This window comes from Protopterus annectens, chromosome 4.part1 (assembly GCF_019279795.1).
Source record: "Protopterus annectens isolate FY-2018-M chromosome 4.part1, PAN1.0, whole genome shotgun sequence".
NCBI classification, from domain to species: domain Eukaryota; kingdom Metazoa; phylum Chordata; order Ceratodontiformes; family Protopteridae; genus Protopterus; species Protopterus annectens.
In genome coordinates this window covers 932,332,611-932,350,556 of record NC_056734.1, presented here as the reverse complement: position 1 = coordinate 932,350,556, position 17,946 = coordinate 932,332,611, and the positions used below count along the sequence as shown (strand labels likewise).

The following is a 17,946-nucleotide window of genomic DNA, read 5'->3' as shown; positions in this document are numbered from 1 at the left end:
ATGGGTGGAAGTGGACCTGTCCACATTAGGAGGCTCAACGCTCACAGTGGCTTCGGTGGTTGTAGTCTGGGTATGGGCCGAGGTACCTGCGGTCTCGGTTACAGAAGACCCCGCCAAAGAAATGTCGTCGGTAGTCAGGGACTGCATAGGCGTCTCGCTGAGAACCGGACCACGTGTAGCCAGTTTTGGCGTGGCGTCGGTGGGGACCGCGGACCTCGCATGTCGGTCTTTGTCCTTGCGTTTTTTGGACAAAACGGTAGTCGGAGTCTCCGACGACATTTTATAATCAAAGGCTTTACCGAAAAAGTGTTGGGCGAACTCCGCCCGACGCTTAATAGTGCGCTTATTGAAAGTAGCGCAAAAGCGACAGCCCGAGATGTCGTGGTCTGGGCCTAAACAAGGTATGCAGAGGGAATGGAAATCCTTATGCGGTATTTGCTTCCCACAAGAAATACAATTGTTAACTTTTTCTGACATCGGTCTGAGGCAAGAAAAAATTCCCCAATGGGGTACTTAGCTTTAATGAAGACTTCGGTTTCCAATTTTTCGTAAATTCAGGAGCTGGCCGACCGGCACTTGTGAACTGCTTCTGCTTCGGGCACCGCGCGGCAAAAAAGACTGAAGAATATGGCGTCGGCTGTGTCTTGTATACCCCTGTCGCACTGACGTCAGGGAGGAGAGCGACGACAACCGACGCCGGACCAAGACTTTGGAATTCGGCCGACCGAGGACCCGCCTGATGGCAGAGAACCCATCTGTGATTACTGCAGCTGTATGCACGATGAACATCAATGCCCCCCCCCACCTGAGGCGAGATGTGTCCGTGGTCAACGTGGCTTGGGGTGGGGGGATCACAAAGGGCCTCCCTTCTCCGAGTTCCCACGCGTGGAGCCACCAAAGAAGGGAGTCCTTGTAAACTCTGCTCAGTGGTATCGGAGTGTTCAACTGGTGGAGTGATAGGGACCACTGAACTTGCAGGGTCCACTGCAATATCCTCATTCACAGGCGTGCGTGAAAGGAGAGACCAATAGCTGCCGCCATAGACCCTAGTGCCCTCAGGACTAACTCCGCTGGTGGGGCAGGACTCTGAAGAAGGGCTAATACTTGATATGACAAGCTGCTCAGCCTGTCTGAAGTTAGGGTAGCTCAAGAGATACGGGTATCCAACCTGGCCCCTATGAATTCCAGGACCTGAATGGGGCACAGAGAGGATTTCTGCAGATTTACTGAGATGCCTAAATTGTGGGCAAGAGTCAGAGTGTAATCTGTTGCCACGCAGAGTTGATGCCTGTTGGTGGCGGTAAGGAGCCAGTCGTCTAGGTACGAAAAGACCTGAATGCCCTGAAGTCTCAGGTGGGCTGCAACCACTGCCATGACTTTGGTGAACACCCTGGGGGCTGAGGTGAGGCCGAACAGAAGAACCCTGAACTGATAATGACTGGCCCCCAGCCGGAAGCGGAGAAACCTTCTGGATCGTCTGTCCATCAAAATGTGGTAGTACGCATCCTTGAGGTCTAGAGAGCACATCCAGTCGTTCTCCCGCAGAAGGGGAGAATTGATTGGAGGTTGACCATCTGGAATTTTTCCTTGGGAATGAATAGGTTCAGACCGGAAAGGTCTAAGATGGGTCTTAGGTCCCCTGTTTTCTTTGGCACCAAAAAGAACCTGGAGTAATAACCCAATCCGGACTGATCTGGGGGGACGGGCTGGATGGCTCTTTTTTCTAGCAACTTCGATACTTCTGAAGCCGCTGCCTCCCCCTGATCGGGTGGTACATCGGGGAGGCGTCTGGTCTTGGGGGGAAGGTTTATGAAGGGGATGAAATAACCTCTGGATATGATATGGAGCACCCATCGATCTGCCGTAAGGGACTCCCAATTTGACAGGTGCTCTGTCAAATGCCCCCCGACTGCCTCCAGAGAAGGACAGTTGGGCAAGCCCTCAGGGCTGCTGCGTGGGTCTGTCCGAGAAAGGTTCTCTAGACCCGAAGTTACGCGGTCCCCCTCTGCCTCTGGGCCGGTGTCCACCTTGTCCTCCTCTGCCTCTAGAGGACGAGGGGTCTGAAGCTGGATGGGATTGCTGAGACTTGCGGAACCACAGCTTCTTTTGTCCCCTCTAATTCTTAGAAAAGGATTGTTGGGAATTAGAAAATCGGACTCCGAGTCTTCCTGTCCTTTTCGCTTTGGACCAGCGTATAGCGAACGGTCTTGCCGAAAAGTGAAGATCCGTCAAAGGGCGTCTTTGCGAAGGACGCCTTGAAGGGATCCGCGAAGTCGCAAAGACGGAGCCAGGCGTGACGTCCCAAGATGACCCCGGCTCCACTGGCCCTAGCGGCTCCCTCTGTTGCATGGGAGAGAAGCCGCATGGACGTGTTAGAAATGGATTTTAGAGCGGCCATCCGAGTCGAAAAAACATTCTTGTCTCGGACCGACATGGACGCCGGAGGGGATGCAGCGTATTCCTTAATCAAGTCTCGCTGTAGCCTGATGGTATGTGCCATATAGTTCAGCGCCCTTATCGAGAAGGTCACTGAAGCAAACATCCGCTTCCCAATGCGGTCCAGTGCTCGAGATTCCTTATCTGGCGGGTGGACCGAAGAACTCTCCTGTGTGAGTTCTTTCTTGGTGGCAGCCGCCACCAACATGGCATCAACGGGAGATCCCTTGGCCCAAGACTGCCTATCTGTAGGGGGGGGGCTAAAGACTTTATCAGGACGCCTAGGAATTGGCTCCACGGTGTTGGGCTCCTTCCACGCCCTGGTAGTAATTAAGTCTATCAGGGGGTCAACCAGAGGGGACACCCAGGAGGTAGATGGGCCTGCCTCAAACGCCTCCAGGAACATGGATTCATCCATGGAAGGTTTTTGGTCAGACCACCCCCCTCTAATACGCAACATTTCCATGATGTCTCCGAAGGAGACATCCTCGGGGGGTGACCTTGGGGAACCTTCCCCTTCATCTAAATCCGTGTCGGTGGTAATGGACTCAGGGGAGTCCAGGTGCCTCCTTTTACACCTACGTTTACGAGGGACCTCTTCGGTGGGGCTATCCGAAGAGGGCTCGTCCACGGGTTCTTGTTCCTCCAAGGGAACTAGCTGGAGGGCTTGAGCAGGCTGTCCCGATGGTCGGATGACGGAGGATAGACCCACATGCAGGGGGGTACGGGAGGATCCGAAGCCCAGACCAGGGGACCTGGAGGACCTCGATAGTAACCTCTCCACTACCTCAAAAGCCGAAGGAGAACTACTCTCGCCAGGCTCCAAAAGCATTCTCCTCGGCTACGAGGTAGGGATCGGGGTCGGGGCCGATGCAGTCGGCGCCGAGAGAGAGGTGCGCTCCAAACCCAGCGGCACCGAAGACACATCAACTCCCCCGGATCCGACACTCGGCCCTCGGCCCTGAGAACTCGGATCTGACATGCTCGAGGATATAGTCGGTGTCTAAGAGACCAGCGCTATCGGCGCCGACAAATCCCCAGCTCCGAAAGGGCCCGGATCCGACGACTCCGAGACCTGAAAACGAGTCGGAGAAGGAGTGATTGGAGCAAAATTGGGGGCCGCGCTCCCTCCCAGAGGGGGGAGGGCAAGAGCACCCCCATCTGCATTTGGGTCTGTATGAATCAACGCATCATCCGATCCATGTCCGCTTCGGTGAGGCTTCTGGTCGATCTAGAAGATGTCGTCGAGGCGGGCCGGGAGGGCCGCCCCGACTAACGTCGAGGGAGACCGGTCTTCCTCCTCCGGCTCCTGCAAAAAGCTGGGCGAACGGAGCCGAGAGCGAGAGGATCCGGAGACCCTCGAGGGAGACTTAGTCAGTTTAGATGGTGGGGCTGAGGGTTGAGTCTCAGCCCGCCTTTTATGGGATTTGTGCCCTTCCTTATCCTTGTGCCTCTTCTCTCTGGAGGAAGAGGCACCAGCGTCACCCGTGCTCGAACCCAAAGAGGGAGGTTGAGTCCCAGGCTGAGCAAGGGGCACAGACGGCACAGGGCTGCTGAAGCAGCCTGAGCGGGAGAGGAAGAAGAAGCCGATTCCTGGGGCAGCTTTCCCGCCAGGATCAGCTTATTCTTCCTATCCCTAAGCACCCGGGGGTTAAAGGCCGCACAAATTTGGCAGGCCATAGATAAATAGGCCACCCCCAGGCATAAAACGCACTGAGTGTGGCCATCAGCCGGTGAAAGCTTGTGGCCACACTCAGTACACTTCGAAAAAATGGCTTTGGGCCCTTCAGCCATTTTAAACTCACTCACACCCAAACACTACGGGGGGAGGGGTGTCACACAGAGGAACAACTAACTATGAGAAAAACTAACTAAACCACCGAAAATAAACCCAGGGGCACTACACACACACGTACACTACCTACAACTTCACAAAAACGCTAGAGGAAAAAAAAGGACTTTAACAAGTAAACGATCTCACCAAAGCCAGGAGCTCTTCAAAAGATAGCTACTTCAGCCGCGGCAAAAAACGATCTGAGGTAATACAGCAGGTAGTAGGGGATTATGGGTAGGGGGAGGAGCTAGGAGTTCGGATCTTGTAGCTTGGAAAGCTGTCGGATCCGATACCCACAGGTTGCACAGCAAATGAAGAAACTCCTTCAGATCTACAGATTCTGAGCTGAAACCACTCCTCCAGTGACAGGCTGATCAAAGCTCACCACTCTCACTGATGAACAGAGAAGTTTCCTTCCATCTTAGTAAGGTCTGGGCAACACAGAAACTACGAAATAAGATAAATTTCTGATTCTATGGTGCACACTGCATCTCCCACAAGGAAAAGACCCTAACGAACAATTCTGGTTCTGATTGGAAATTGGGTAGTTCAACAATTCTTTTAGGTTTAAAAATCTACCAAAAGAAAAAAAATCACATGCTGTGGAAATAAGTACTAAGTTTATCATCAGCTGTTATCATTGGCCATAACCTTGTAACCACCTAAGTGTGTCTGAAAAGGGACTAAACCTAGCAACATAAAATACAGGTACCTGAATTAAAGCTGTTTGGTACTCCAAATCTGTGTATACCTTTTGGATTTATTATGTCCTTAAAGTAGAACTGCACACAAAAACTGAAAAAAAAACATGCTTTCCAGCAAATCTTGACCTTTTCTGCATTATTAATGTCTCTGTATCAAATAAATGGTTACTATTATTTTATAATTTGCTATATCCCAAAATGACCTAAAAGGAGGCTGTCTTGGCTAGCATGATTTTGCTTTACAGTTAATGCTTTTGCCTTCCTTATGTCATGTTAGAGGGACAAAAAGTAATCCTTTTGATGAGGGGATCATTTACTGTGGTTTTCTTTCTCATCAGTTTCCAACATTGCTATGACTGCCTACTTTTCACTGCCAACATTAGTCTGCATTTTTAATAACTTTACTTCCTTTTATTTTCATTAGTGGCCATCTCTGTTACAGCATTTTAAGGAATGTTTGACTGACAGGCTTGAAAATGTAGCTGAGTTAATTGTTCTTTTCAAAGTACCAATTATAGTTCAGTGTTCAAGTGTGAGAAATCTATCCCACTACTAAGCCTGAAAGCTCTGCCTTTGTTCAGACTCCAGGCTACACAATTTATCTGAGGTGTGATGCTAGCAATCTGTAACTGATAAGGCACATTTAAATGTCATAGCTTTCTTAATGGCTCTGTTGTTGGGATAAGTGATCTAACCTAATTACTCTGGCACTCCTAGAGACAAATGCTGGGAAGAAAGGCAAACATTAAATGATCATTTTTTTCTGTATGTGAAGTATTTAGTGTTGGGTTACAGGGAAGGAACATCACTTTTTGAAAGAATAACTTGACTTTTCGGTGGAGTTCTCCTGTAAGGGGTCATTTACAAAGATCCCATGGACCTCTACTACAGGAGTTTTAAGGTATTACATAGTGAAGCCTCTAGCTTTACTGAATGGTTTGTTTGTGTGGACTTTTTATTCTTTGGTTTGGCCTACTGCTATCAGAGGTATAAAATGTAAAATTAACTTAACACAAGATATATTTCTGGAATATATAGATAATAAAAATTTACTATATGATGGATATTACAGGGTAACACTTTGAGACTGGGAGACAGAATAGTTAACACCACTAAAGGTCTCATTGGTTATGTTGCTTTTACTCATGACTAGAGCTTGTCAGTCACAGGTGCGAAGTCCACGTGAGTAAATGGTATCAGGAGTGGGTAAGACAGCAAATCTGAAGGGCCTGATTATAAACTACATTTATACAAATGAGTTAACAGAAAAAGATGTTTCACCTTATTACATTATACAACAGTCCTCTTTTCTGTAACTGTGACTTTTCTGAAACTTCTGAAGGTGGAGATGTTGCTCAGGTATGCTGCACATGTGCAGGTCTCAACATTATACACATGTGGAGTGCTTGTAATTCATGTTAGTGATGTTGGGATACTGAAGGAATATTTATGTCAGCTACTGCCATTTTTGTAATTTTACAAGAGAGTTTAACTAATATTATGTACATTAATTTATTTTAAGAAATATATGCAATCTGGAAGTGTGAGTATGTCTCTTTACTAAGACATTTTTCAAGAACTTGCTCCCAAGTGCTATAATGATAAGTTCAAGTTCATTTAGCTTTGTGCTTATATTACTGTAGCTCATTGGCACCAAAAAAGAGTCCACTTAACCAATGAGGACTGGCTTTAGAAGTAGTGTAATTAATCAGCTGATTGTGCATGCGTGTGTGTGCGTGTGTGAGACACACACTTAACAGCAAGAAAAAATGAGTAATAGGAGAAAATGATGTACTAACTCAAAGCATTTTATTTCAAAATTTGGACCCATAATCAAATTCTCATGCTTGATTTAGGTAAAACATGATGGCATTTATCTAGGAGCAAGTAGTTTTCTGTAAGTCAAATGCAATAAAATGGCTGCACAAAAGTACCAAGCATTCAGAAAAGTTAAGGTGGTACAACACCTTTCCCTCTTCCTACAGGCAACAGAGGAATAATGACAAGAAAGTAACCTTTTCTGTCACCTGTAACCATCAAACCACATCTCCTATTATCCCATCTGTCACCTCCACCCTTCTTGGCATCTAGGGAAGTGAAGCAAGAGTAGTTGACAGCTGGGTTAATGACTATAATCCATTGGGCATTAAGCCATTTTGTTTAATGCTCCCCTGTTGACCAAAATGCATTGTGCAATGCTTGTTACATCAAGCACTGTGTGGGTGTATTCTTCTGGGCACAACAAAGGCTGGCTTCACCATGGTGCACTCTTTGGGTGGGCCTGCATCCATCAAGTCATGCCTTCATTGTAAAGTACACATCTAAGGCCTTACATAAAATGGCACAGGCAATGTATAAACACCACCCTTTTCCCTCCAAGACACACGAGCCAGCATCTGTCACTTACTTCATCCTCTACTGTCTGTTTCTTCAAGTATCAAGGACACAGACTGGACTTAAGACACAAGAGGCATAGCCTGGACAGTACCACTTCACACCACTGAATCACCTATATGATTGTATAACCAATAAACAAACATGTAAGCTTTTATTCTAACATCTAAAAAGCATAGAGATCCAATTGACAGCTATCCCGATACACTGTTTAATGACTATGCATAGAAATTTCAGCATGAGGATACCATATTAAACCGCATTCACTTCATTTTTAATCCACTACATTTCTGCACTCATATATCAAATCAGACAACAACCTGCCATGCACAGACATCCAGTGCATCCTCTATTTCAGGATAAACTGCTTGTTGATTGGAGAAAGGGCTGCTGCAAGACTAGCACTTGAAATGAACAGAAGCATCATGTAAGACTTGACTTGAAAAACTCACCATTTGGAAGAGGTAGACAGTATTGTCCATGGCCACCATTTTAGACTTGCTAACAGTTCCATTCACTGAGCACATCAGATACTCTGAATCTCCTTCCTGAATGAAGCCACCAGATACATGGAACACCTCACCATCAATCTAAAGCAAAGATAATGCATTAATCATTTTTAATATTTAAACAAATGCCAGTCGGGATGAGAGAGTAAAAACAGGAATATTTATTCAATGAGTAGATATCTTTCTGGCTTTAACGTATAGACAGAGACTGAATAAATTAAGGGTTTGGCATAAAATACAAATATCTCCACAAAATATGAAATAATAAACTTGAAAATCCATTGAGATGTGTTTGCAGCTGCTGCAAACAAAGTTAATTTATAAGGTAGTTATTTAAATTTTCAAATAATCGCGGTGGTGGTGCTGCGGTAGCACTGTCGCCTCACAGTAAGACGCTGTCCGGTTCGATTCCCAGCTAGAGCATCTTCTGCGTGGAGACATGCGTGAATGGGCGTACCTCCATTGAAGGTTGTACGTCAGGGCCTGGCAAGCTGGTACGTAAAAAAATCAACTGCCAATCATTAGCGGACCGGAGTTCCGCTGTGGTGACTCCTAACCAGGAAAAGCCGAAAGACACAAACAAATTTAAATTTTCAAATAACTACTAACCTGAATTAAAGTATTCTCTTTTATGTACAAGTCTTTAACACTGCTTTCACTAAAAGAATTGTTTGTGGGATTACAGATGTAGGAATGGGTCCTGTCCTTCCATGTTGCCTGCTGGGACTGGCACTAGCTCCACAGAACCATGAAATGGATAATTATGGCAGTGAAAATGGAAGGCTAGACTTAACTATGTCATTTTGACACGTACCAACAGCATCCAGACATCATCAAACAGCTCCATACTGAATTTGCAGCAGCCATTTCAAACTCCAGCCATTACTTTATTCTACAAAGAGCTGTTCACAAGACTCTGACATACCTCAAAACAGTAGTTTCTTCCCTCCAAAGCCTCCAGATAAGAGTTGCTAGTTACACAGGAGAGTACTGCTAGTGTGAGATTTTTTCCCATGATTTGTACATAGTACTCACAATGGCAACAGAATGAAGACTGCAAGTGGATGAACGCAAAAAGTGATACTCACACGCACTTCAGTCACTATACCCTCTGTCATTTAATTTACCTGGACAAATTTATTTTTAGGAAGCAAAACTATACTGGTACCCAATGACTGTCTACTCAGTCTTGCACGGTATAAATGATTGATTCCTCAAGAGAAATAAGATCCCCCCCACCTCTCTGTAGCTGACCATTACTTGCCACCATCTCCTCTCATTTATTGGTTCTACCAGACCCACCTTATGCTCCCCTTGACTATAACCAAACCCACTTCTCGGTCCAGTGAGGAGACCAACAACACTGGTGCAATGTTGCTGCTGGGGTGTTTGCCCTTACCAACCCCCCCCCCCGCCACTGCAAGCTCCACAATGGCTGCCTTTGGGAGCTGCCTGCACACATGACCAACCTTCCTAGCAAGGGATATACCTCGAAGTATGGAATGTGCCAGGCTCTTAATCTTGCTACTGCAGTTATTATAAGTGCCATCCCCCCAGGATGGATATGCTGAAATTGGCCATTCACTCCCATCCCTGTCCCTTCAGCGCATGTACTGCTAGCTGGGCATGGGTCATCTTGGGTGCAGTCAGGCTTCTCTGCTCTGTAAAGAAAAGGCAAACGTTTGAATATGGAATAATGAAACTGTTGCAAGCTAAATGTCAGATGACTAATCTCTGGTAGTTACTTGTTAATCAGTCTGGATTAATCAAGCTGACACTGCCAATCAAGGCTTGGAAACAGAGTCAGGACACCACAGAGAAGAGTCAGAAGGGAAGGACTGCACCACAGAACAGATTAAGAAGACAAGGACTGCACATCTTATTAGTAATACTGGTGCCCAAAAAGGATATCCATCTGAAAGCTGCCAACTTGGTTTTGAGAGTGAACCGAGCTCTCAGGCAGTTAATGGGAAAAGAGAATGTGTTATCACTGGCAGCTATTCCTTCATGGAAAAACACCGATGAGGGTACAGACCGATGTGCTGCAGTGATCTGAGAGTATATGGAAAACTTTGTCACTGCTAAGGAATGCACAACTTTATGTATACTTGCATTCAAGATGAATCAGGTGTAATGTAAGCAAATATGAATGCGTGCTTCACCACAAGGAAGCCTTTATTGGTGTCAATTCTCAGACACAACAGATTACACATATTTACATAATCTTATGCAAGGCATCCTGGCTCCACAAAGGGGGTGATAAATTGTTCTAGTGATATCCAGGTAACCTCAGACTCTGAAATTAAATTAAATTAAATTACACTGAAAAAGTACTACGCAAACTGGATCCAAAAAAGCACAAGGAGGAGACAGAACTAGTAATAATGACCCAAGAACTTCAGCATGAACTTACAGTACCATTATATCTGTTATTTACTAAGTCCTATAAATATGGGGAGATTCCCCATGACTACAGACATGCTCTTCTTAAACTTGCCTTTAAGGGAAAGAGAAGTAGGACAAACCCAGAGTCATACAGACCCATATGTTTACTTTCATGTTGTAGAAAATAATGGAAGGTTATATTGGATAAATTATCAAAAATGGAAAGGTTGGGACTGGAAACCATGTATCAGTATGCTAATATACTTATGTTGAAAACAGATGTATTACCACCTATAACATGATATTCTATAACAATATAATAACGGCTAAGAATGAAAAATTGTTATGTAATTTATACAGATTTAACTTCAGCATTTGATAGGGTCCTACACAAAAGACTGATCAATGAATTAGAATAACTAAATACCGATGTACTCTTGACAAGATGGATAGCTGTATGGATTACAAAAAAGGACGTGGCAAGTATCATACAGCAATTGGACAGTTGAAATTTGAGGTTACTGTCACGGTGTCCCACAAGGCTCTGACCTAGGCCCATACTTGTCTAGATTGTATCTTTCAGATCTATCTTTTTCATCTGAGGTGTTCTACATCTGTAAGCAGATTACCTGAAAATGAGTAAAGTAATGTGTAAACTGATTACATGTTTTCCATGCTGCAAAATAACGACTAAATTGACCATTTGGGCACAGGGGAATAATATGCTGATAAATACATCAAAAACTAAGCATATGAGATTTGGGAGACATAAATGAAAAATGTGAATACTTAATACACAGCACACAGTGATTGAAACTTTAGATTCATGTAAGGACCAGGGTTATACAGGTAGCTCCAACTTTTGAGTTTTTCTAATCATGTCAACCAATTGGTTAATGATAGTTATAGAACTATAGGGTGTATAAAAAGATTTATAAAGTCTAGGAAATCAGAAATGATGATGTCATTGTTTGTTAGTTATATTAGACCCAATGAAACAGTATAGCAGAAATATACCTAGGACATCCATGGGTGTGAAAATTTAAGTTATTATGAAAGATTAAAATATCTGAACTTCTAAAGTGCTTCATGCAGATATTTAACAGGAGACCTTATTCACGTACATAGGGCATGTATGGCATTTAGAGAAATCTACTTCTGGGAATATTTAGGGTAATCAAAATGTACTAGAGAAACATCATACAACATATATAGAAGATTCTATAGGAATGAGAAGTGTACTAACTGGTTCTTTGAGAGAGTAGCTGATGCATGGAACAGACTACCAAATTACATTAAAGCAAGTACTAGTTTAGATATTTTTAAGAACAGTCTGGACACATTAGGGGGAACAACTGTTTTGGTAGATTGGCCGGCTAGAAGGGCATTATTGCCTCTGCTTGAAATATTCTTATGTAGATATGTGTGTATGTATGCACTTTAAAACCACCACTGCTGTGGAATTTCAGAGTTCTGTCCAAGCTTCACCATATAGTATCTCACTTTCTCTGATAGCTAGTACAGCTCAGCCTTTCATTTGATGAAATTCCCATACAGTGAAAAATCAGCATGTCTGCAGTGAAAATGTGTAATATAAATTACTTGTAGTACATGACAGACGTATACTGAATCAGTGCCTGAAAGAAAACGCATAAGACATTAAGCAGCTTGGCCTAGTACAGGCTCCTATAAAAGTACAATTATGTAAAATACTTAACAGAACATTAGATCTTTGAGAGCACTTTCGCAACAACAAAAAGTACAGTTGTGTACACCTACCATAAATGTAGATGTTTGAGTGTCTTCACTGTTGCAGTCATAACTGTAGGGTGTTCCTGCCGGCAGGCAGCCCGAGGTCGGCCAGAATCACAAAGTCTGGGTCCGGCGTCGGCTGCACAAGCTAGTACCCTGACGTCAGTACGCTCTGGTACATAGCCCTCAGCCGACGCCATCTTCTCCAGCCTTTCTTGCCCCAGATGTCAGAAATCCCCAATAAACAAAAAATGAGTCCCACAAGGAAACACAAACACACCATAAAGTGAAAAAGAGGGGATAGGAGGGAGGGAAGCACCGACTGCAACAGTGAAGACACTCGAACATCTACATTTATGGTAGGTGTACACAACTGTACTATGTTCTTTGTGTTTCACTGTTGCAGTCATAACTGTAGGGTGGAATCCCAAAGCAGTGGAGAAAGGGAGGAGGCTTAGATAGAAGAAGGGGCAGCAAGAAGGCCCTGCAAAACAGCAGAGGCAAAACCTGCCCTGGTCTTAGAGTACAAAGGGAGATTGTAGTGCTTGGAAAAGGTATGCACAGAACTCCAAGTGGCAGCTTCCAAGATATCCTTGGTAGGTACTCCTCTGAGAAAAGCAGTAGAAGTGACAGCAGCTCTAGTAGAATGACTTCTCACAGTACCTGGAAACTGTTTCCCATGATGAGTGTAACAAAATCTTATTCCATAGGCAATCCATTTGGAAATAGTTTGTTTGGAAATAGCCTTTCCAAGAGAACTGGAGGCAAAAGAAACAAACAATTGGTTAGATTTTCTGAATTCTTTAGTCTTGTCCAAGTAAAAACGTAACTGTCTGTGTACGTCTAATGAATGCAAAATCCTTTCCCCTTTATTTTGAGGATTAGGAAAGAAGGTAGGAAGGTGAATAGTCTGATTTAAAGCAACTTTCGAAATCACCTTAGGCATGAAAGTAGGATTGGTCCTCAAGGATACTCTGTCAAGATGGAAAATCAGGTATGGCTCTACAGCCATAAGAGCTTGCAACTCTGAAACCCTTCTGGCAGAAGTCAATGCTAACAAAAGAACTGTCTTCCAGGATAAAAATTTAATATCAGAAGCCGCAGCAGGCTCAAAAGGAGGCAAAGTGAGTTTTTCCAGAACATAGTTAAGATCCCAGGCAGGGACAGGAGGGGTCCTAGGAGGCGTCAAATTCTTAGCCCCTCTCAAGAATTGTCTCACCAATGGACGAGAAAAGACAAGAGGATCAGTATTAAAATGAGGAGATATAGCATAAGCATGAATCTTAATGGAGGAAAAGGAAAGGCCTTTAGACAAAAGGTCTGAAAGGTAAAGCAAAATAGACGAGAGATCAGGCACAAAAGGGTTAAAGCCACGGTCCTGCATCCAAATGCAAAACCTTTTCCATTTAGAGGCATAGGATTTCCTAGTGCTAGGCCGTCTGGCTTCTAGAAGAACATCCAAAACTTGTTTGGGGAGCTTAGAAGAAATCAAAGTTCCTTGAAGAGCCAAGCTGCCAGGCAAAGGGTCTTGAGATGAGGGTGTAGCATCTGACCCTGATGCTGGGACAGAAGAGAAGGGTACAGAGGAAGGATCCAAGGAGGTTCCAAGCACAGGTGTTGTAAGGTTGGATACCAAAACTGTCGAGGCCAATTCGGAGCAATCAAGATGATGAACTTGGGCTTGCCTTGTTTTATCTTTAGTAATATCCGGGTAAGAAGAGGAAGAGGAGGGAAGGCATATCCCGAAAGGTTCCTCCAACTGAATGACAGGGCATCCACTTTCCAAGCTGTGTTGTGAAAGGCCCTGGTGCAAAAGAGAGGCAGCTGATGGTTGAGATGGGATGCAAACAGATCTATCTGGGGACACCCCCAAACTGCAGTTATCCTGTTGAATAAGTTTGTGTCTAGCATCCATTCGTGAGGATCCAAAATGTTTCTGCTTAGGCTGTCTGCTAAGAGATTCTGTTTTCCTGGAATGAACTGAGCCTGAAGATGCAGATTCAGACTTAGAGCTATGTCCCATAAAGTCATAGCTAGTCTGCAAAGGGGGTATGAATGAGAGCCCCCCTGCTTGTTTATGTACCACATGACTGTGGTGTTATCTGTACGAATTAGAAGAGGCCCTGGTTGCAAAAGGTTCTTGAAGGCTAGAAGAGCATTTTGAACTGCCAACATTTCCTTCAGATTGATGTGCCAGTGAAGGTGATTCGTTGTCCAGGTCCCCTGCTGGCAATTGTTTAGAAAATGTGCTCCCCAAGCATAATCCGGCGTCCGTGGTTATGATTTGAGAAGGTTGAGGTAGACGAAAAGGCTTCCCTTCGTTTAAAGTGCACACCCTGGACCACCAAAGGAACTCCTTCTGGAGGCAGGGGATCAGAGGAATTAAAGTGTCTAGATCTTGGTAATGCTGAGACCATACACTTTTCAGGTACCATTGAAGCTTTCTCATATGAAGCCTTGCATTTGGAATTAACAGAATGCATGAAACCATATAGCCCAGTGCCTGCAGGAATTTCCTTGCAGTGAGCTGAGTTAAGGTTGCCAAGGTTTTGAAAATTGAAGCCAGCTGTATTTGTTTTTCTGGCGTAAGGAAAGCCCTTTGTAAGGTTGTATTTAGGAGGGCTCCCAAAAATATCATTTGTTGAGAAGGAACCAATTGGGACTTTTTTATGTTCACTGAAAATCCCAGGAGGAGGAAGAGACATTGAACAAAATCCAGATGTAGAAGTAAAAGGTCCTTGCTGTCTGCCTGGATAAGGCAGTCGTCCAAATAGGGGTAAATCTGAATCCCCTGAAGTCTGCAATAAGCCACTACTGGTGCCAGGCACTTGGTAAAAACCCTGGGCGCAGTAGATAAACCAAAGGACAGTACAGAGAGTTGAAAGTGCCTCGAGCCTGCTTTGAATCTGAGGAATCTCCTGCGTTCCTGCCTGATGGGAATGTGTAAGTAGGCCACTTTTAGGTCCAATGTCACCATCCAAGCGTCCTGGGAGAGTACTGGAAGCAGTTGTTGTAGAGTAAGCATTTTGAATTTTGGAATTTCCAAAAAAGTGTTTAACACTGAAAGGCCCAGAATAGGTCTCCATGAGTTTTGTTTTCTTGGAACCAGAAATAGTCTTGAGTAAAAACCTTTTCCCTTTTCTGAGAGAGGAACAGGCTCTATGGCTCTCATGGCCAGTAGAGCATCCACTTGATTTAAGGCCTCTGCCCATTGATGTTTTGGCAGATCTGGCCAACCGATAACCCTTGGCAGAGTATGAAAATGGAACTTGTAGCCTCTTAAAATCACATCCAATACCCATTTGTCCTGGGTAATATGAGTCCAATTTCTGTAAAAAAGAGAAAGCTTTCCTCCAAGAGGGGCATCCAGGTAAGGGGGTCCTGAAGCCCAACCGAGAGAGTCATTGAGTCTGCTTCCTTTGAGATTGGGATCGGTCTTCTCCCCTTCTAGGTGAAGAAGCAGTCCATTGTCTGGATCTGTAAGAGGCCTGAGCTTGACCACGACCTCTGGAGCATCTATATCTTCCCCTTTGAGGCCTGTCAGGCGTGGGAAAGGACCAATTTTTGGAGGGCCAATTCCTGGAAAATCTAGGAGGCTGAACTTGTAAGAAATCTTTCACAGTCTGCATAGATTTTGCCTTTTCTTCCATCTTTTTAATAACCTCTTCAGCCTTGGATCCAAATAAAACATCATGCTGAACAGGGGCATCTAAAAGTTTAGCCTTAACCTGTTCTGGCAAACTTTGTTCTCTAAGCCAGGCATGTCTCCTAACAACAGTACCAGAGGCTGCGGCCCTGCAAGAAGCTTCCAAAGCATCAAAACCACAATGCAAACTATGCTTGTTCACTTGTTCAGTTGCATGCAATACATCCTGCAATTCCTTATCCTCTGCACAAGCTGGAGAGGAAGCAAGCTTTTGCTTCAAAACAGACAAAAGAAATTGCTGATACTTAAACATATGAAACTGGCAATTTAAAGCCCTAATAGCAAGGGTAGCAGAAGTATATACCTTTTTACCCCACCTGTCTAAGGCACGAGAATCCTTCTCGGAGGGAATAGGATTTTTGGAAGAAGCCACCTTAGCAGCCTTAGAACCCTGAGAAATAGTTTCAGGATCCGCAGAAGGGTTCTTGAATAAGAATAAATGAGAATCAGGGACCCTGTAAAATCTATCAGGCTTAGAAGGAGCAGGGGGCATGGAATCAGGATTCAAATTAGCCTCAGAAAAGGCATCATCCACAATATCAAGAACAGGAGGAATAGCTAAAGGTCTGTGTTGAGGAAGAAGAAGGAATTCCCTAAGCCTCTTCTTGGAAGCAGAATAATCCTGACCTTCCCAATGAAAATGTTCCCTCATCTCATGTAAGGTTTCCCCAAAAGAGAAATCCTCAGGCGGAGAAGCAGAGGGCAGGGAATCCTCTGCATCCGAATCCTCATAAGGAGGAAAAGAAAATTCCTGATCAGAGGAAGAAACAGAAGATACAGAAGCCTGGTCAGAGGAATCCAAAGGAACATCCTGTCGAGGCCTTTTCTCTGGAGGGGGATGAGAACCCCTAATCATTGTAAGCAAATCCTCAGCCATCCTTAGCAATTGCTTCTGTGTCTTGGGAGTAGCTTCAGAAGTAGCTGGAGCAGAAACTTTAGGTTTAACTGGAGTCTTGGACTTTGCCTTTGAAATGGTGATGTGAGTAGGCCTGAATACCCCCTCAGAAGCCGGTACCTGCACAGCGGTTCCGGACCCATCTAAGGGAGCGACGTCCGAAGGTCCTGCAGCAGATAAAACAATAGGCCTTGATGGCTCCCCATGGGAGTCTGCATCGGCCATCGGTTCAGAAGTGGCGGACGACAGGGGCTGCAAAAGCGCCTCACTGACGACAGCTGAACCGGCCGCTGACTCCAGCTGCGATGAATCCTGTTTGGACCTCGGAGGCCTGTCCTTGTCTTTGCGCTTCTTTTGAATTCCGGTAGAATCCGACGACATTCTATAATTGAAGCGTCTGCCAAAGTAATTTAAAGCCCAGTCGTACCGACGCTTAATGGTGCGAGAATTGAACCTGGCACAGAACCTACAACAAGAAACGTCGTGGTCAGGGCCTAAGCAAGGTAGACAGTAAGAGTGGAAATCTTTATGAGGTATCTGTTTCCCACACGCTATACAATTATTAACTTTTTCTGACATCAGAGGAACAAGAAAAAGATTCCCCAACGGGGTACTTAGCTTTGAGAAGAGAAGTAAGAACTTCGGACCGACAGCAAACAAATGCGTAGATCGAAAATCGCCAACCAACAACTTGCGAGCTGCTTTCCACCGCACGGCAAGAAAGACTGGGGAAGATGGCGTCGGCTGAGGGCTATGTACCAGAGCGTACTGACGTCAGGGTACTAGCTTGTGCAGCCGACGCCAGACCCAGACTTTGTGATTCTGGCCGACCTCGGGCTGCCTGCCGGCAGGAACACCCTACAGTTATGACTGCAACAGTGAAACACGAAGAACATCATACAGGTTTTCCTTTACTTTCTTTTTCTATAGCTCCTGTGACCCCTGAACAAAGGCAATGTCTGTGTCACGTCAGCTGGTCATTCACATCTGGGCTGCAAACTTGTCTGTATGAAGTTAGTGTCATCCCATGCCAGTTTCACTTCCTATAGCAAGAAATAAACAGTAATTAAAGTGTCACATATTCAACAAAGCATATTCCTGGATGGAAGGAGTGCTGCATTTGGATATACCTGCAAGCCTGCTGTGCAAGGGTTTGAATTGCATCTAATGACGAGGGAGTGAAATGTCCAGACTTTTGTCTAGGCAACCAAAGTCCTATAAGACAGAGAGAGAGAGAGAGAGAGAGAGAGGGAGGGAAATGCAATCAGTTGTTGTCTTTCGGCTTTTCCCGGTTAGGGGTCGCCACAGTGGAACTCCGGTCTGCTAATGAT

The 17,946-nt window shown here is 44.9% G+C and overlaps 1 protein-coding gene across 1 annotated transcript in view; it reads right to left on the bottom strand.

Moving 5' to 3' along the window:
• MCCC1 (methylcrotonyl-CoA carboxylase subunit 1) overlaps window positions 1–17,946 on the bottom strand; it is a gene marked incomplete in the record, with an annotated part of 1,520,932 nt that overhangs the window by 117,634 nt on the left and 1,385,352 nt on the right. Inside the window, 1 exon segment of the mRNA XM_044070663.1 lies at window positions 7,821–7,958. Coding sequence (XP_043926598.1) covers window positions 7,821–7,958 — 138 coding nt within the window.